This window comes from Rhinopithecus bieti, unplaced genomic scaffold (genome assembly GCF_001698545.2).
Source record: "Rhinopithecus bieti isolate Rb0 unplaced genomic scaffold, ASM169854v2 scaffold_44774, whole genome shotgun sequence".
NCBI classification, from domain to species: Eukaryota; Metazoa; Chordata; class Mammalia; order Primates; family Cercopithecidae; genus Rhinopithecus; species Rhinopithecus bieti.
In genome coordinates, this window is record NW_016819032.1 from 204,665 (window position 1) to 225,262 (window position 20,598).

A 20,598-nucleotide genomic window follows, 5' to 3' on the forward strand; every position below is an offset into this window, starting at 1 on the left:
GGTATGGTGGCACTTTCCTGTAGTCCCAGCTACTTGGGAGGCTGAGGCGGTAGAATTGCTTGAGCCAAGAGTTTGAGACCAGCCTGAGCAACACAGTAAGACTGCATATTTAAAATAAATTGAAAAAACTTATTTCTTAAAACAAAACCCAAAAAACTAGTTAATTAAAAGATGGTCATATATCAGGATTTCTTCCTTGATTAGTACTTTCTAACTTTTTCATCAGCTTTCAGAATTGAATTTCATTTTCTAATATATTCAAAATACAAAAATTTTTTTAGAAGTTTTTTTAAACCATGACATTTTTAAGTTGCTTGATGTGTGACTTCATATTAGTCAAGATCATGTACTTTAGGTGTGAGACACTCTCTCATCTTAGGCAAGTTATTGAATATCTCTAAGCCACAGTTTTCTCACCTGTAAAATATGTGAATCCTAATGGTATAGGATCAGATAAGGTATAAGGCATGCACTTAGCATAATGCCTTATATATAATAACCTGTCAATAAGTATCGGTGGTGTTAGGTTTGTAATTGATTACAAAGCCAGGTATTTCAGAAGAATTTTCTATACTTGTTGCCTAAAACCTTTTAATGTTTTTGAAAAGTTACCACAAATATATGTGTTATCTGCTTTATGTGTTCAGAAAAGAGTAAAATTAGCACTGTTAGTTTCTATTTAATCTTTTAAAAAACATGTAAGCTTATAAACAAAAGTGAAGAAAAATGTGTAAGAATAATTCATTGGTAATTGTGTAGATACTTTTTTTTAACTAGAAAATATTCACAAGTTGACAGATACTTATTTAATAACTGGCATTTGTTTTGCATTTATTTTAATACTGTGCATATATAAAATTAGTAACTTAAAAATGGAAGCCAGAATAGCAAAATTATATTATTGTTGCTTTCTGGTTCTTTAATTTTTTAATGAAAAAAGTCATCCCACTTTTTTTTTTTCTGGAGACAGAATTTTGACTCACTGCAACCTCCACCTCCAGGATTCAAGCGATTCTTGTGCTTAAGTCTCCTGAGGAGCTGGGATTATAGGCACACCCCACCATGCCCGGCTAATTATTTTTGTGTATGTGTGTTTTTAGTATAGACGGGGTTTTGCTGTGTTGCTCAGGCTGATCTCGAATTCCTGACCTCAGGCAACCTGCCGTGCCTGGCCAACCCAGTTTTTAAAAACCCTTCATAGAAATGGAAAATATGCTAGGTTCATGAGAAGCGTTTGAAAACACAAGTGAATTTTCCTTGGCTAAATATTCTCTTGATTGCTCATTATAGTCATCCAAATTAGCTAAATGAAATCACAAATACTTCATGTTATTATTAATACCTTATAACCTAGGTATGCATTTGTAATGACAAAATTTTATTTAATGTACCTGGAAGTAGAATGTTTGATAAAAACTACATTTAAGCTATTCAACTGGAAGTATTAGTAGCTGTTTGAGAGAAAATAATATAGCACTGAAAAATAAAGGCATATTTGCTCTTACATATTTGTGCACCTGAAAATCATTGTAGCCTTTAAAAGCTACCCTAAAAATAATAGGCTTCTGAGAAAAGTTGGGATGCTCTTCTTGAAACCTATTCACCTTTGTAACCAGAGCACAAACAAAAACTTTAAACGGTACCTTGGAAGATTACCTAAATAATCTAGATAGACAGCCTAGCATGGCTGAGGATACCTCAGGGAATATAAAAAATAAATTTTTTTATAGGGATGGAGGTGAGCAAGAAGAATTCCTAACCAGGGGAGCTGCCATGAAACCTATCATAGAAGAAAGTGCAGCCTGCCCTGAGCCCAGAGCTGTGAAAGGCTGGTAGTGTGCTTCTCTGGAGACAGAGTCCATACGCACCAAAGTGTAGGCATTAGTTTTTAGCAGCTTGAAAGAGAGCCTTTCTGTGCAGCAGCTGAGCTCAGGGCTTTTTCCTTTCCTTCTGAATGATATAAGTTTATAATACTGCTATTTTGATTCCCTTGCCTAAGAAAATTATGTATGAATAAATAAAATTTAATTTGAACTGATACGACTTCCCTTGCCATTCACATGTTAACTAATTGATAAGATAAAATGTGTTGTAGCAGAATAGACTAGATCGTATGCCTTTTTAGATGAAAATTGTAGAAAATATTTAGTCATTGTAACTACAAAGGCAAAATAAATATCACAGCAAAACCAGTAATAGGAATTCTTGAAGACTTTTTTTTTTTTGAGACGGAGTCTCACTCTGTTGCCCAGTCTGGAGTGCGGTGGCTTGATCTCAGCTCTCTGCATCCTCCACCTCCTGGGTTCAAGCGATCCTCCTGCCTCAGCCTCCCAAGTACCTGGGATTACAAGCATGTGCCACACCCAGCTAATTTTTGTATTTGTAGTAGAGATAGGGTTTTACCAAGTTCGCCAGACTGATCTCAAACTCCTGACCTCAAGGGATCTGCCTGCCTCGGCCTCCCAAAGTGCTAGGATTACAGGCGTGATCCACTGGACCCGGCCAAGAAAACATGTTTTAGAGCTGTACGATATTTTGTCACATGGATATTATGTATTTTTATTTAGCTCCTTCAATTTTAGAGCAGATACTGCTGAGTGCTGAGAATGCAGAGGCATTCTGAAATAGATATGGTTCGTATTGTCATTCAGGGAACTATCAGGTTAAAGGCTTTAATCGTATTTCAGTTCCCAAATCATTATTTGTTTTTTCTTCTATTTTAAAAAATGTGGCAGAGAAGTACATTTGTTTGTCTTAAAAGTGAATTATGGCTTTCCCGTCCTGCTATTCTCCCATCTCAGCCTCCCGAGTGGCTGGCATTACAGGCATGCGCCACCACACCTGGCTAATTTTGTATTTTTAGTAGAGACAGGGTTTCTCCATGTTGGTCAGGCTGGTCTCGAACTCCAGACTTCAGGTGATCTGCCTGCCTCAGTCTCTCAAAGTGTTGGGATTACAGGCGTGAGCCATTTTCATTAAAACTTAGGTGTTTTTTTTTTTTTTGGAGGCAAGGTCTTGCTCTGTTGCCCAGGCTGGAGTGCAGTGGTGTGATCACAGCTTATGTAGCCTCAACCTCCTGGGCTCAACTGATCCTCCCACCTCAGCCCCTCACAGTAGCTGGCACTACAGGCATGCACCACCACATCTGGCTAATTTTTATATTTTTTGTAGAGATGGCATTTTGCCATGTTGCCCAGGATTGTCTTGAACTCCTGAGCTCAAGCATTCTCCCCACCTTGGCCTCCCAACGTGCTGGGGTTACAAGCATGTGGCACCGTGCTAAATCTTCATTTCTAAATCCTTTGACCACCATTGTATATTATTTGAATTATTAGCTAAAGTCCTAGGCTTTGCCAATAGAATGAGGTTTTTTTGTTTGTTTGTTTGTTTTTTTGATCTAGATCTCAGTATGTTGCCCAGGCTGGTCTTGAATTCCTGGGCTGAAGCAATCCTCCTGCCTCAGCCTGCCAAAGTGCTGGGATTACAGGTGTGAGCCACTGAACCCATCCAGAATGAAGTTTTAAAATGAAATACGACCTAGGAAATTGACAGTAATAATAGGTTTAAGAAAAATGGTCTTTGCACCATCTATATGATAGTGGATATAAACTAGAGTTTGTAATTGGCAGAATATATTGATAAGGCAAGCCGTTGTGAGCTCTGATTTTATATTCTTACCAATAAATTGGAAAGAGATGTACTTTATTTTTCTCTTTGTGATCCATCATTGGTCTGTTCTCTACTTATTGAAGGTTAGGGAAGAACAGGGAGGAGGGTGTTAGTAGAAATCTTAAGCTAGGCTAATTTGATAGTATATATACACCATAGTTTTTTTGAAAATCTCATTTAAATATTGAGGACTTCGGATATTGACTAGAGAATTTTAAGATTGAAAGCTTAAATAAATGTATTACTTATATTACTATAGTAGATAATTCTTTTGAAGTACAACACTAAATCACTCTTGTCATTGCCTCTGCTCCTTTTCCACTAGCAAATATTTGGAAATTCATTCTTGGAGCATTTTGGGTCAAAGCTTCTCTCTGGGTGGAAAATTGTTTCCACTTCCAGTGTCACAGGGAAAACACACACACACACACACACACACACACACAATCAAAAAGCAGGACACTGGAGAGGAATAGGGGCTGTTTTCAAACAGAAAACCTAGCAAACAGATTAGAGGAGAACAGTCCCAACTGCAGAGTGGAGACTGACTCCCCCATCTCCAGTGGCAACCTAACATGCTGGTTATGTTGGGCCTGGCCAACCTTTTTTCCCTTTTGTCTCTATAACAGATGATACCACAACCATAACTGTGTTATATCTCAGCATATCAGAGGCCCATGGAGTAAAAATAAATGAAAAGACCTTTCAAGCTAGTTTGGAAAAATAGATGATTTAGATAAACTGACTATTCAACCTCCCATTTAACGCTATTAGGCAGCTATCTGGGAGAACACTGTGGGTAAGATGCTGCTTAACAGAAATAACCTCTTGCTCTGACCAGCGTAGGGTCAGCATATTTTGTTGTTGTTGTTTGTTTTTTGAGACCAAATCTTACTCTGTCACCCAGGCCAGTGTGCAGTGGCACTATCTCGGCTCAATACAACCCCTGCTTCCCGGGTTCAAGCGATTCTTCTGCCTCAGCCTCCTGAGTAGCTGGGATTGTAGGCACCTGCCACCACTCCTGGCTGTTGAGGGTGTTCAGGAATTTTTGTATTTTTATTAGAGACAGTGTTTCACCATGTTGGCCAGGCTGGTCTCGAACTCCTGACATCAAGTGATCCATCCACCTCAGCCTCCCAAAGTGCTGGGATTATAGGCATGCGTCACTGCACCTGGCCAGTTCAGCATATTTTTGATGGGAAGAGAGAACTGTCAAATACTACAATGACAAACAGGGGAAACATAAGTAGCTCTAGGAAACAGAAGATTAAAAAATCTGAACAAAATAAAGAAAAGTGATAGACAACACACGTAACCACTAGGCCTGACATAGCATTCACTCATAAGCACATTGTGTATACATGCTCCCACTCACACCGCCACACACAACATTCAGGTAAGACACCCAAAGGAGGACAAATGCAAATGTCTGCTCTTTTTGGAATTTCCGTGGCAAATATGAGTCTAGGCAAAAGTAAAGACCTCCCTGGGGTCTAAACAAATCTTAGGAAGCAGTCTTTGCTCCCCATGTAGCCAGTGGTACCCTTATATTTGCCTGAGCCTTTCGTAATTGTCTGTACACCAGAATTCATTCTTTATATTCCTGCAGTTTAACTGCTAAATCTTATCCGATCTAAGTTTACCTGTAATGGAAGCATCTCCCTTTTGGTCTCTGTATTCCTCATGTTCTTTCAGGAAAAACACATCCCCAAACAGTGGTCATTAGAGGGTGTTCAGGAGTTGGAAAGTGTAGGAAGAGAGTAATATAATACAATAAGGAAATGCCTGTTACTGTCATGATTTCTCTGAGACCAGGTGGCCAAGGAGCCCGTAGTCTTTAAGGATATGTTTTAGAGGCCTTAATTGAAGGTACTGCAGTCTTGCTCACAAGAGCTAAGTAAGACATTACTACTTGGAGGTTGCTATGGGACTCTTACTCGTTACTTATTCGAATTCTGGGTGCTCTTTTGACCTCTGACTTCAGTCCTTCCAGAGTCAGATCACCCACCTTCTCTGATGAGTGACTGGGCTATAAATGTGGTTTTCAAATCTGTATTAGGCTATAAAGTTTATACATGTGTATCCAGTTAAAAAAAAGAAAACAAATTTCATTCCAACTTTTAGTTTCCTATCTAAACTGTAAGATTGTTTTTTCTTTTGAAATATGTAAACTATATCTTTTATTTTAGGAAATGGCAGCAGTGTCCGCTTTTCTTCAACCAGGAGCACCTAGGCCATATCCTGCTCATTACATGGATACAGCAATTCAGACATACAGGGATATCTGCAAGTAGGTGACTATATAAGATTTATATTGTATCCAGTTAGAGGTCAGTTTGTTCTTTTTTTTTTTTTTTCCATTCCTAAACTCCCAAATCAAGTTAATATAGTCAGAGACAAGTTGAGGTAATTTTAAAAAATTAATGTTTTATTATACCTTTTTCTTTTCTATTTTGTTTGGATTGGCAGGTAGGAATGTGTTATGCAGAGATTATATGTTACATTGAAGGTAATTTGTATTGTGGGGACATTTCTAACTTTAAACTGCTGTCAAGTTAGGAATTAGTCATTTTGCATTTTCTTTGTTAAATAGGCAAAAAAAAAAAATAGTTAAACAATATTGTATTCATAGTGCTTTCTGTTGAACCCTGTAAGAGTGAGAACTCACCACCTATAAGGAGACTATGAACGGGTCCCCAGTGGTCAGGGGAGATTTCATGGGATATTTGATGGGTAGACCTTGAAAGAAAAGTGGTTAGGACTTGATAACCATGAAGATGTATCAGGAATTGTGATTGGCAGGCATAATGTTTTCAATGTGCATTATTGGCTAAAGAGAAGAAAGCCCTGGCTAGGTTGGAAGGTTTCTGTATAGGGAAAGTACTGGATGATAAATTTGAAAAGGAGATTTGAGATAAATCTGTGTGAGGAACCTTTACTGTCGTGTATTATTTTATTTTGTTTTGTTTTTTTTTGAGACAGAGTCTCGCTCTGTTGCCCAGGCTGGAGTGCAGTGGCTGCGATCTTGGCTCACTGTAACCTCTGCCTCCTGGGTTCGAGTGATTTTCCTGCCTCTCAGCCTTTGGAGTAGCTGGGTTTACAGGAGTGCGCCACCTTGCCTGGCTACAGTAGAGACAGGGTTGCACCATGTTTGCCAGGCTGGTCTCGAACGCTTGACCTCAAGAGATCCACCCACCTCAGCCTCCCAAAGTGCTGGGATTACAGGCATGAGCCACCATGCCTAGCCCATGTTTTTTATTTTTTATTTACTTATTTATTTTTTTGAGATGGAGTCTCGCACTGTTGCCCGGCTGGAGTGCAATGGTGTGATCTCAGCTTATTGCTACCACCACCTCCTGGGTTCAAGTGATTCTCCTGCCACAGCCTCCCAAGTAGCTGGAATTATAGGCATCCGCCACCATGCCCAGCTAATTTTTTGTATTTTTAGTAGAGACGGTGTTTCACTATTTTGGCCAGGCTGATGTCGAATTCCTGACCTCATGATCCGCCCGCCTTGGCCTCCCAAAGGGCTGGGATTACAGGCATGAGCCACCGCACCACACTCATGTATTATTTTTATTAAGCTGCAGTGAAGACTTACGTAGTAGTAAATGGAAAATTACCAAATATTTGAGTAGAGACTTAACATAATAGAAGTTACTTTTCGGAAAAATTAATCCGACTTTTCTGTTGTTTCAGAATAGATGCATTGGAAGACAGATGTAGAGGCAGTTTTGATCCCTATAATGTTGAAGTAAAAGTAGTCATCGTAATGGTAACATGGTTAGAACAGAAAAGCATCATTAATAAGATAATAATAAACATTTTTTGAGTGTTCAGCATTTGCCATCATGCCGAAGAAATTTATATGCACATTTAGTCTTAACAACAAACCTCTGAAATCGTGCATGTTATTTTTATCCTCATTTTACAGATGAAGAAACTGAAGTAATTGACTATATGGGATAAATCGTTTAGGAATCAAACATAAGTGTTAAGATTTAAGGGAGTTTATAAAATTTACTGAAGAAAAATCTTTAAGAACTGAACCTGTTAAATAAGTAGTTGCTAGTATATAGGAGTTAGTCTTTTGTGTTCATCAAAACAATCTTAGGTGTTCATAAATACCTACCCTCCAAGGAAGAAAGGTATGATTTGTAGAAAGTTTGTGACAAGTCAGTATAATAATTTTGAATTTTGAAAGGAGTAAATTGTGTTTCTAAAATAAATACTATTCATTGTTTAGAATGGGCTTCCAAAGTAAGTTCAAATTAGCAAACTTTAGTTATATTAATAATTTTAAAGCCAAGTGATATTTTGATTCTATAAGGATTAGAAAGTAAAAAGAAAAACTTTTGCTGCTGTTTGCTAGCAATAGGATTCCATCTTATAATTTCATAGTAAGAATGTTTTCATTTGTTTTTATTCTTTTCTAAAATGGATAATCTAATTCTAGATTACTGATACAGTAGTACACAAAATCAACTGATTGTGTTTTTACAAAAAAGACTAAAATTGGGTCAGGAATCAATCAGACAACACTGGCTGTATGCCATCTCTAGCAGAAACATCTTAATGGTACTATCAGGGGGAAAATACCTAAATATTCCTCAAAGTAGCCAGCAAGATGAAACACAATCAGAATTTGCATAAGGAAAGAGAAAGAAATATGTGTGACATGTTTATATTTTTCTGTTCAAAGCAGACTTTGTTAAATACGTTATGGAACCAGTTCTAGCTTTTCTGCATACAGGAGATAGGACTTTGCATTGTATTCTTACTGCCAAATTACGTGATAATGAAAAGTTTTGATGAGTTATGAGAAATTTTGAAGATTTTTTTAAAAGCCTTTTGGTAGGTGCGAAACAAGGACATAGACTTCTTTTCTTCTTTTATAGTCAGCCCTGTGTATCTGCAGATTTGACCAACCACAGATTAAAATATTTGGGAAAACCAACAATAAATAATAATATAAAATTAAAATACAAATGAAAATAAAGTATGACAATGATTTACATAGTATTTACATTGTAGTAGGTATTATAAGTAATGTAGAGATTATTTAAATTACACAAGAGGATGTGTATGGGTTAATATGCAAATACTATGCAATTTTATATAAAGTACTTGATAAACCTTGGATTTTAGTATCCTGGAGGGTCCTGAAACCAATTCCCTGCAACTGTCCTCTAAAATTGTAACTGGAATCTTTTGCTGAACACATTTACTTTGATGTGCTAGGGTATTATTGTGCTGATTTTATTTTCTTGTCCTTTTTTCTACAGGAATATGGTGTTGGCTGAAAGATGTGTGTTGCTTAGTGCTGAACTTTTAAAAAGTCAAAGCAAATATTCAGAGGCTGCAGCTCTCCTAATACGGTTGACCAGTGAGGTACTGAAACTGTGTAGTATTTCCTTTAATTAGCATTGTTCATTTTTTAAAAAGACGTATCTTCTTTCTTGAAAGGGTTTACAAAACATAAAATTAGCCAGGGAAATCACTCTTTGGGAATTTACAACATGGCTATTTTAGTTTTTTGTTGAGTTAATTTTAAATGTAATTTTTTATAAATTAAATTTATTTACATATTTTAAGGCTACATTTCATTATTAACTACGCAGACATGTATTTGAGCATACTGGTGTGACTTATTAGGTTTTTGTCCTTTGAATAAGATATTTACAACAATGTGCATGTGCGTTGCTTCCTAATATTAGAAAAATGATATTTTATTTTTATTTTTATATTTTGTTCATCTTGAGTCTGCCTGGGAAATAAAGTGATTTTAAAAGCACTAATCACTGAGGAGTGTTTAATTTTACTTTCAACTAGCATGAACTTTTTTAAGATAATCATCTTAAACATTTAAAAAACCTATATTGTGAATATTTTAAAAGAGAAAAAAGTACTTCATTTATAGTTGTTGAAGATTTTACAACAAACATTATTGAGTTGCATTGACTGCAGGCTTGTAAAGAATGGTAGTAATTCCTTTATAAGTGTTGTTAATAACATGTGTTTTAGATGACTACTGAAGAATGAAGGAACGAAATCAAACATCTCCTTTGTTTGCTCCTTAAATGTTAAATTATCCTAGGATTTTAATCCTTGGACCACTGCACTTTTTAACTCTTTATGTTTTGGGGATGATCTTATCCACAACCATGCTTTCCACTTTCAAATCTGTCTTTAACCCTGAGCTTTCCTTGAGCTTTAAATTTGTATGGCCAACTGTCTTTAAGATGTATCTACTTGCGGCCAGGCGTGATGGCTCACGCTTGTAATCCTAGCACTCTGGGAGGCTGAAGCGGGCGGATCACCTGAGGTCAGGAGTTTGAGACCAGCCTGGTCAACATAATGTAATCCCATCTACTAAAAATACAAAAATTAGCCGGGCGTGGTGGTGCACACCTGTAATCTCAGCTACTCAGGAGACTGAGGCAGGAGAATTGCTTGAACACAAGGTGGGGTTTGCAGTGAGCTGAGATCGCGCGCCACTGCACTCCAGCCTGGGCGACAGAGCAAGACTCTGTCTCAACAGCAGCAACAAAGATTTATCTACTTCGTGTTTCCAAGGCATCTTAAATTAACATATAAATAAACCCATAAAATTTTTTACCTGATATATCATGATCTTCAATTATGTTATCACTAACTAGCCCTTTATTTGCTCAAGGCAGAAATGGCTTGAGATATTCCTGTATTCTCCTATCCTGTCTGTAATCCAACGTAGAATGGAGGTGGGGTGGGAGTAATTTTGTTTTCAAGCTCTTAAACATTATTTATTTAATTAAAAAAATTTTAATCTTTAAAAATGTATTTTCTTTTTGTATCTCCATATAGTTTACTTATCTCTCTCTCTTTTGTTGGTTTTTTTAAAACTTCTCCTACTGTACTAGTTCTCATTCTTAATATTTTTTCTTTGGAACTGTGGCCTTTTTCCTCTTGCTTTGTCTAGTTTACTAGTCATGATATCAGTTGTGTACTTCAGATAGTCTTGCCTAGTACACCTGTTTGTCCTAAGTGTCTCTGTTCTGCTCTCTCATATAATGCTGTAAAACCTGACTTATCATATTATATTATATTGGAAATTATGTTTAAGCTTCTTAAGCTGTTAGCTTCTTGAGGTCAGGGAACCGTGTTGCCTTCTGTTTTTATTCCTGTTGCCTAACACTGGCCTTGGCACGTGGATTAGATGCTCTACAAGTGTTTGTTGGAACTGAACCATTAATTCTTCTACAAAAGTTTCTGTAAGATCTAACTAGTTAGGTTCAGAAGTGATATTTAAAATGTTTAATAATTGTTATTGCATGGCCACTGACTAATAAATATGAACAGATAACAAACTATTTGTAGAGCTGAATATAGGCTTTTGAGTATTCTGATGTTCTCTATTATAATAAATAATCTTAACTTGGATTTGAATGTGTTGCTGTGTTTTCAACCTAAGGATTATCAGTGAATGTAAAAGAATTTATGGTTCAGGAGCTTGAATAAAATTCCTTTTTTTCTTCCTTGCTTAAATGCTTTTAATTGCCATTCTATCCACGTATGTGAATAAAATTTCTTCAGAGCAAATTCTCCTGTCTGCATTATAACCGTGTTATTTTTTGTCATTTTTCTCTTCTTTCCAACTCTTTGTTTTCCCTTTTCTTTCTCAAATCTGGATGATTTGTTTTATCATGAAAGTCTAGAAAATGTATCATTGTTATTTACTGCCATATGGTGGGGAGAGGGGGCAGGTGGTGGTGCATGTACCCAGAAATTGTGATTCTCAGTGGCCTTTTCTGCAATACCTGTCATAAATTTCTTTGGGGTAACTTGAAACTAATGATTATTGGGCATAATGTTTATAAATTATGTTAAATCTTTACCAACAATTTACATTTATTGTATGTATTTTGTTAACTAGAAAGGCTGTATAATATCAAGAGATGCACACTGGTTTTGAAGCTGGAGAACTGAGTTACATACTCTTGACATGCCTGAACTGTGTTCCCTAGATTTTTGCTAATACTGTCACAGTGAAAGATAGTTAATGAGGCCTGGGCAAGAGGAGGAGCTGTGCTTTGACTTTATGTACTGCAAATTTTTGGGCAAGTGGATCTTATTTTTTGTTTTATGCCCTGGGATTCTCAGAATGGCAGAGCAAACCCAGTTTAATGATAAAACATGCCACATTTATCACCACATAGGATATATATGAATTTGGTGCTTAAGACATACCTGCTTGTGTCTGTTTCTGTGTTGAACACTTATTCTGGTCTTACAACCCATTTTTTCTGTTACTATATTTAAATATGAAAAATCAGTTTCTAGGGATGCTAATGTCAGTTTTTTGTAAGTTTCTTCAGCTTGGGAGTAACTGGTCTTATGGGAAATTTATCAGCCAAAAGCACCTTTCTTTCCTGTTAACTTCATGGTTATGCAGAGATGAAATCTTAAAAGCTTAGAGCCATCTTTTTTGTTTGATGTTTGATTCAGTTAGTTAGCTACAACTGGTGACTTTATCAACTGTGTTTTTATTGGTTTATTGAGGCCTCTACCTCAGGTGATTTTTTTTTCTGTACATAACCCTCATATTTTAAGTTATTGTTGTCTTTTTATCTTTTGTTAAAATTATCTCTTGGTTGTGGACAGAATTTTCATAGGCCGGAGTTCTTGATGAAGTGCTATGAACAGGTTTTTTTTTTTATTAGTTTCTTATGGAACATATATAAAACTTATTATTTGATAGTATGAAATACAGCACTATATTAAAATTTTATCTTTCAATTCATTTAAAGTCTTTGCTTTCTGGATAAAACCATCACTTTGTAAAATCCTTTTATTTCTCTTCCATCAACACTGATAGCAGTTGTCATTCTTTTCAGGGCTATTTTCTCCTTTCAAAATAATGTTTTACCACTTTGGGTGTCACATTAAGAATCAGGGTCTAATGAAGAATAAAGCTGGACTAAAATATGAAAGCACAGTATTCAGCTCTAGAAACTGATTCTCATTCAGTCTAGAAACTGATTCTTTATATGCAAGAGTCAAAATTTTGTTTCAGCCAAATTAATACAGGCCATGGACTTCCACATGTGCCTTCAGTTGGTCAGTTCTTGAGTGGGAATGCTAAGAGTTTCTCGTTTTGGTTTTTAACTGGATTGTACATTAGAATCATTTGCAAACCATTAAGTATTCTCAGGGGATATTCTTAGCTTTTTAGAATGTCCAGGATTGCTGCCCATTCAGGTTTTGCAGTTTAGTGAAGCTTCATAGGCAATAAAGAAGTGTGTGTATATATTATTTTATTTTATTTTTTCATGCGTGTGTGTATATATGCATGCATATGTGCGTTGTGCTAAGAATAGACTTAAGAAATTACAGCACTTAAAAAACTGAACTCTGTTGAGGCCTAAGTGAAATTCTGAAATAGAAACAATAATTAGGGAGAATTACCTATTTTGGATATTAAAATATATAGATACTAAAATATAAGGCTACAGAAAGTAAAACTCTATACAGTGATAAGAATAGACATATTAATGGGCTAGAATGAGAATTTAAATACTACATATGGTTAAGGTATCATTTAAAATTAGTGGAGAAAGCTAACTTATTCACAAAATGGTATTGTGATATCTAACCCGCTGCTTGGGTTGGAATCTTAGCTTATTCGTTGTGTTTTAATATATTATGGCTTGATTAAGCTATAATAAAAAATGAAACCAGAGTGACACACACACACACACACACACACACACACACACACACACCCCAGAAGCAAATACTAGGAGAGCATTTTTTAAAGTCCTGGAATGATAACATCCTTTCTTAGTTTGATAACATCCTTTCTTAGTTTGATAACAATATCTTGACACTATAAAGGCAACGATAGTGTGCTGCCCTGCAAAAGAATAAACTCTTTCTTGTCAAAACTGGAAAATACTGTTTGCAAAATATATCACAAAGGACTAATATTAAGAGTATACAAAGGGCTCTTACAAAGCAGAAAATCACAACAAACCATTCACAAAAGAGCATAAACAGGCAATTCACAGGAAAAGTACAAAATCCCCTAAACATATTAAAAGATTAACAGCCCTGCTATTAAGTGTATGTTAAGGAACAAGGTGTTATATATATATTTTTTCCCTTTTTTCAGACAGGTCGTCCTTCTATCACCAAGCCTCGAGTGCAGTGGTGAATTCATGGCTCACTGCAGCTGCAGTCTCCCAGGCTCAGGTGATTCTCCTGCCTCAGCCTCCCAAGTAGCTAGGACCACAGACACTCACCATCATGCCCAGCTAATTTTGTAGAGACGGGGTCTCTTTCTGTTGCCCAGGCTAGTCTTGAACTCTTTGGCTCAAATGATCCCCCACCTTCACCTCCCAAAGTTCTGTTATAGGTGTGAGCTCCCAGCTGTCATTTTTCTTTTATTAGCTAAAACTTTTAAAGATTTTTGGCTCAGTAGAGTGGAACACATATACTCTTATTCTTTGTTGATGAGAGTATGTATTGGTGCTACTTTTTTTGTAGCAGTTTGGCTATATTGATTAGAATCTGAAGTAGTGTGTGCATAGCTTTCATTAACTCAGCAGTTCTACTACCAGAAATTTCTCTATTAAAAATATTTGAATAATTATTCAAATATGTTTCTATAAAGATAGTTATCAAAGCATTTTATGTAGTAACAAAATATGAAACAATAATCAATTGGTAAGTTAGGGTACATTTTATAATGGAATACAGTGTAACTTTAAAAGAAATGAGAGAGATGTAGATGTCTTAGAAAGATGTCCATTACATAAGTGAAAAAAGCAAGGTACTCTATATAAATGCCACTTATGTATCAAAATAGATGTATATTTTTAAAAATCCATATGTTTTAGGCATGTAAACACATGCACATACATACACAGGAGGGGTGACGAAGGACACTAAGCTGTAAAGAATAGTTACCTCTGGCAAATAACATGAAACATGGGCTAGGAAAGAAAGATGTTCACTTTTTTCACTTTTTTCTTCAAACACGTATTCTTTTTTAAAAAGTTAGTTTGTATTAATACTTTTAAAAGAAAACATTTTCTAAAAAATAAAGTAAGCTCCCAAGCTCCCCTAAGTATTTCTGACACAAACCCATTTTTAAGAACCACTAATTAATTACGTATTCCTGACTTTTTTGCTTACTAGCTTTTGGATCTTAATTACTAGAGCAATCATCTAATCATTTAGTTTTTGTCAGGAGGAGGTTGAAATAGATAATAGCTGACATTTACTGAATGCTTTCTAGGTGGTTTCCTGGAGTCTGTTTCAGCTCTAATGTAATTCTATGATTGACGTAGAGATAGTTTATGATAATCAATGGTCTGTGAACACTTTTGATGTAACTATAATTTGTTGAAATTATTGCATTTAAAGTCAATGTTTTCTGTTTTCAACTTTCCCTGGGGAAAATAATGGCAGCAGAACACATGGAAGGGCATGGTAAGTTCAGCTTGAGAACAGCTAAAAACCTGGAGAAAGTTTTGGTGAAAATGTTGTTGATATTTAATCAGCAACCTTCAGTACTTTCTCAGTTATCTGTAAAATGATGACTCTTTCAGTCGAAAGATTTGTCTTAAGGGTGGTGACGTAATGTAGTATGTGGTTTTGTAGATTCTGTACTGTGAAGGTCAGCTGAAGTGGAAACTTTCTTGAGTTGTATTCTTTATTAATGTAATAATAGCAGGTGAAAAGAAAATCTTTGAAACTGAAGCCTTCTGAACTTTTTAATGAAACGCAGTCAATTTGGCCCTCTGGAATTACAGCAAACGTTGAGGATTCCTTTACATACAGTAAAATTTTACAGAGAATTAAGGAGTAGATTAGAATATTTCATAATCTATGTACATATTTTCTTGGGTGGATGAAAATATGCTAACAAGTCAATTTTCAGAGGAAATCAGATTGGTGTAAATGTTTTCTGGTTTATTATTTATCAGTATACCTGTAATAAATTTGTAGTTGACAAACTTTTTTGCCATTTGAGAAGGGATTGCAGTTATTCACAGATTTTGGTACATGGCACATATCATAACCAGACATTTGGCTTTTATGAAAAGCTAAGTATTTCATGGTAGAAAATGTTTTCAAAGCTTAAAAGAATTTTGTGTTTATTGGAAGAATCAAGATTGGTTTGCCCCTTGATCTTTGCCCTCATATACTCTTAAGTTAAACATTGGATATGCTATGTATTAAGATATTAAATGTTTTTTCACTAGTTATCTATTTACTTTTAACTTGGTGAAACTAACCTTTTTCTCTTTTAACCATTCACTAGGATTCTGATCTTCGAAGTGCACTTCTTTTGGAACAGGCGGCACATTGCTTTATAAACATGAAAAGTCCCATGGTTAGAAAATACGCATTTCATATGATATTGGCAGGCCATCGATTTAGTAAAGCAGGGCAGGTGAGTGCTTTTGCTTTACAATGAAAAGTTGCTGTTAATTTCTTTTATAAATGTGTGTCATTTGTTCATTTTTTGTTATTTAAAATGAATCTTAAAAACTAAATGAAGTTTTGTTCTGAGGTAATGTATTGGTAAGGGCATGAGATTTGGATTTAGACAAATCTGGCTATGGATTTTGATCTTCTATTCACAACTTAGGTCAGGCTACTTCTCTGAGCCTCAGGGTTTTTTTGTTTATAAAATTTGTAATTTTGCCCAAATTTTGGTTAGGTTAAACTAAATCACATTTGTGAAAAGCCAGGTAGATTGTATGCATTCAAGTAGGAATGAATTCTCCCTATTTCAGCTCTGATCTTCTGTTCTCTCTCAAAGTAACTTTTTTTTTTTTTTTTGTGAGGGATGGAGGTCTTGCTCTGTCGCCCGGGCTGGAGTGCAGTGGCCGAATCTCAGACTCACTGCAAGGCTTCCGCGCCTCCAGGTCTACGCCATTCTCCGTGCCTCAGGCCTCCGCATGTAGCTGGGCTACATCGCGCCTCCGGCCACCTCACCCAGCTAGCTTGTTTTGTGACTTTTTTTTAGTAGAGACGGCGGTTTCACCGTGTTAGCCAGGATGCTCTCGATCTCCTTGCACCTCGTGATCCGCCCGCTCTTCGGCCTCCCAGAGCTGCCTGGGATTACAGGCTTGAGCCACCGCCCCGCCCGGCTCTCCAAGTAATTTTTTAAAAGATCCTACTCTTTCTGTTTCAGAGTGCTTTATAATGCTATTTACTAAATACTTAATGTATAGACGTCTTCTGTCTCTTGTCTCTTGAAGCAGTTGAGTTGCTGGGATCTTTACTGATTTATAGAGATTTATCCAGCCCCACTTGTCCTAGAACCATTAGTCGGAGAGAGCTAGCTTTCTTGGAGGCTGAGAGTAGCAGTAGGGAGATGGTGATTTACTATAAATATAAATAGAAACTTGGATTAAACAACCATTAAACAACCATCTCTATATTTCAGAGACTATACTAGGAGCTGAACATACACCCATAAAATCAACATGGTCTTACCTCTTAAGGAGCTTTTGATCTGTTAGGGGCATATGAAGATCTTTTAAAAATTTAGTTAATATGGGCTGGGCGCCGTGGCACACGCCTGTAACCCCAGCACTTTGGGAGGCTGAGGTGGGTGGATCACGAGATCAGGAGATCAAGACCATTTTGTCTAACACAGTGAAACCCTGTCTCTACTAAAAATACAAAAAAAATTTAGCCGGGCGTGGTGGTGGACGCCTGTAGTCCCAGCTACTCAGGAGGCTGAGGCAGGAGAATGGCATGAACCTGGAAGGCAGAGCTTGCAGTGAACCAAGATTGTGCCACTGCATTCCAGCCTGGGTGACAAAATGAGACTCCGCCTCAAAAAAATAAAAATGTAATATGAATATACTAAGTATGAAATGTAACTGTGAACATCCTTACATTTTTGTAAGTCTGTGCTAACCACAGCATCCCAGTGTTATACACAATGTACATTATTTCAAAGGTACAAAGAAAAGATGTTCAGAAATTACTCTCAATTTCATGTAAAAATACTGTAATTTTTTAAAACCAACATTTCAAAATTGGGTTCCTTCCTCTATTTTTGGAACCCGTGGAAAGTTAGAAAATATATGGAATTGCTTAATGTTCATTAAAAAAACCTTTCGAATCTTAATATAAAATTAAATGTCTTTATAATAATTGATACACTCCATGAATTAGAATTTCTCAGGCTCTAACATGGAAAAAACTTAAAAAAAAAACTATTATTACTTTTCATGGCTTTTCTTCAGTAGTAAGTGCAAGTGCATCTGAAACATGTTACCCCATTGTGTATCTCTGATTAAAAGCTTTCTGTTCAAAAAATGACAAAATGTATTAAGCAGGAGGTTTCCTTTGCTTGAAAGAAAATATATGTCCCATTAGGAATGGTCTGTTGTCTCCTATTGAAAATAAGTCATAATTTTTCTTTTTTTTTTTATTTTGAGACGGAGTCTCGCTCTGTCGCCCGGGCTGGAGTGCAGTGGCGCAATCTCGGCTCACTGCAAGCTCCGCCTCCCGGGTTCCCGCCATTCTCCCGCCTCAGCCTCCGAGTAGCTGGGACTACAGGCGCCCACCACCGCGCCCGGCTAGTTTTTTTTTTTTTTTTTTTTTTTTTTTTTTTTTTTGTATTTTTAGTAGAGACGAGGTTTCACTGTGTTAGCCAGGATGGGTGTCATAATTTTTCTACATCTTTGTCCACTTTTATGAATGGTTTCATTTGTGAGAATGGTAATGTCATTGGAACTAGAAACAGCTGCTTGTATCTTACCTTCCCAAATTATAGGGCATATTGCTTCTAGGAAATACCTAACAAGTTAAAAATGCTACCTTTGTGGTAGGTTGAGATATATTTGCTGTCTGGGTTGATAATCATCTTCTTACTGTAGCATATAACCCTGCGAAGTTAATGATTCAAGGTAGCTGGGTTTGCTCTTTCATGACCACTCTATACGTTCTGAACCCAAGACAGCTCTTCCACGAAACAGTACAGTTTGTGGAAATCTGAGAATATGACTATAAATTAAGATCTACTGGATAAGCCAATACAATATATATCTAACTGAAGTTGGTCAAGAACAGTCTCTTCCTTGGAAGTTAGTGTGCATAGAACACATATAATTCTGACTGAGGCCTAGTTTCTGAGAAGCACCAGCTTTTTACTATTTAAAAAAATTTTTTAAGTTCCAGTGTACATGTGCAGGATGTGCAGGTTTGTTACATAGGTAAATGTGTGCCATAGTGGTTTGCTGCACCTGTCAACCCATCACCTAGGTATTAAGCCCAGCATTCATTAACTCTTTTTGCTAATGCTTTCCCTCCCTGCACCCTACCCCGCAACAGGCCGCAGTGTGTGTTGTTCTCCTACTGTGTCCATGTGTTCTCATTGTTCAGCTCCCACTTATAAGTGAGAACATGTGGTGTTTGGTTTTCTGTTCCTGTGTTAGTTTGCATAGTATTCCATGGTGTGTATGTATGTGCCACATTTTCTTTATTCAGTCTATCATTGATAGGCATTTGGGTTGATTCCATGTCTCTGCTATTGTGAATAGTGCTGCAATGAACATAGGTGTGCCGTAAAACAGAATTATCCTGCCTCAGCCTCCCGAGTAACTGGGATTACAGGCATGCATCACCACACTCAGCTAATATTGTATTTTTAGTAGAGACGAGGTTTCTCCATGTTGGTAAGGCTGGTCTTGAACTCCCAACCTCAGGTGGTCTGCCTGCCCTGGCCTCCCAAAGTGCTGGGATTACAGGCGTGAGCCACCACGCCTAGCTTTGACTTTTTAATAATCACCATTCTGACTGGCATGAAATGGTATGTCATTGTGGTTTTGATTTGTATTTCTCTAATGATCAGGTTTTGATTTGCATTCCTCTAATGATCAGTGATGTTAAGCTTTTTTTTTTTTTTCCCATGTTTGTTGGCTACATAAATGTCTTCTTTTGAGAAGTGTCTGTTCATGTTCTTTGCCCACTTTTGGATGGGGTTATTTGTTTTTTTCTTGTACGTTTGTTTAAGTTCCTTGTAGATTCTGGATATTAGACCTTTGTTAGATGGATAGATTGCAAAAATTTTCTACCACTCTGTAGGTTGTCTGTTTGCTCTGATGATAGTTTCTTTTGTGGTGCGGATGCTCTTTCATGATTTGGTTCTCTGCTTGTCTGTTGTTGGTGTATAGGAATGCTTGTGATTTTTGCGCATTGATTTTGTATCCTGAGATTTTGCTGAAGTTGCTTATCAGCTTAAGAAGCTTTTGGGCTGAGACAATGGGGTTTTCTAGACATAGGATCATGTCATTTTCTGATGAAGACAATTTGACTTCGTCTCTTTGTATTTGAATACCCTTTATTTCTTTCTCTTGCTTGATTGCCCTGGCCAGAACTTCCAATACTGTGTTGAATAGCAGTGGTGAGAGAGGCATCCTTGTCTTGTGCTGGTTTTCAAGGGGAATACTTCCACCTTTTGTCCATTTGGTATGATATTGGCTATGGGTTTGTCATAAATGGCTCTTACTATTTTTTTTTTTTTTTTTTTTGAGATGGAGTTTTGCTCCTGTTGCCCAGGCTGGAGTGCAATGGCATGATCTTGGCTCACTGCACCCTCTGCCTCCCGGGTTCAAACAATTGTCCTACCTCAGCCTCCCAAGTAGCTGGGGTTACAGGCACCCGCCACCACATCCGGGTAATTTTTTGTATTTTTAGTAGAGACGGAGTTTCACCATTTTGGCCATGCTAGTCTTGAACTCCTGACCTCAAGTGATCCGTCCACCTTGGGCTCCCAAAGTGCTGGGATTACAGGCATGAGTCACCACGCCTGGCCAGCTCTTACTATTCTGAGTCATGTCCCTTCGATACCTAGTTTATTGAGAGTTATTAACATGAAGAGATGTTGAATTTTATCAGAAGTGTTTTTTGCATCTATTG

The 20,598-nt window shown here is 36.8% G+C and overlaps 1 protein-coding gene across 1 annotated transcript in view; it reads left to right on the plus strand.

Moving 5' to 3' along the window:
- TRAPPC8 (trafficking protein particle complex subunit 8) overlaps window positions 1-20,598 on the plus strand; it is a 116,572-nt gene that overhangs the window by 36,518 nt on the left and 59,456 nt on the right. Inside the window, 3 exon segments of the mRNA XM_017858050.1 lie at window positions 5,859-5,959; window positions 8,955-9,060; window positions 15,977-16,108. Coding sequence (XP_017713539.1) covers window positions 5,859-5,959; window positions 8,955-9,060; window positions 15,977-16,108 — 339 coding nt within the window.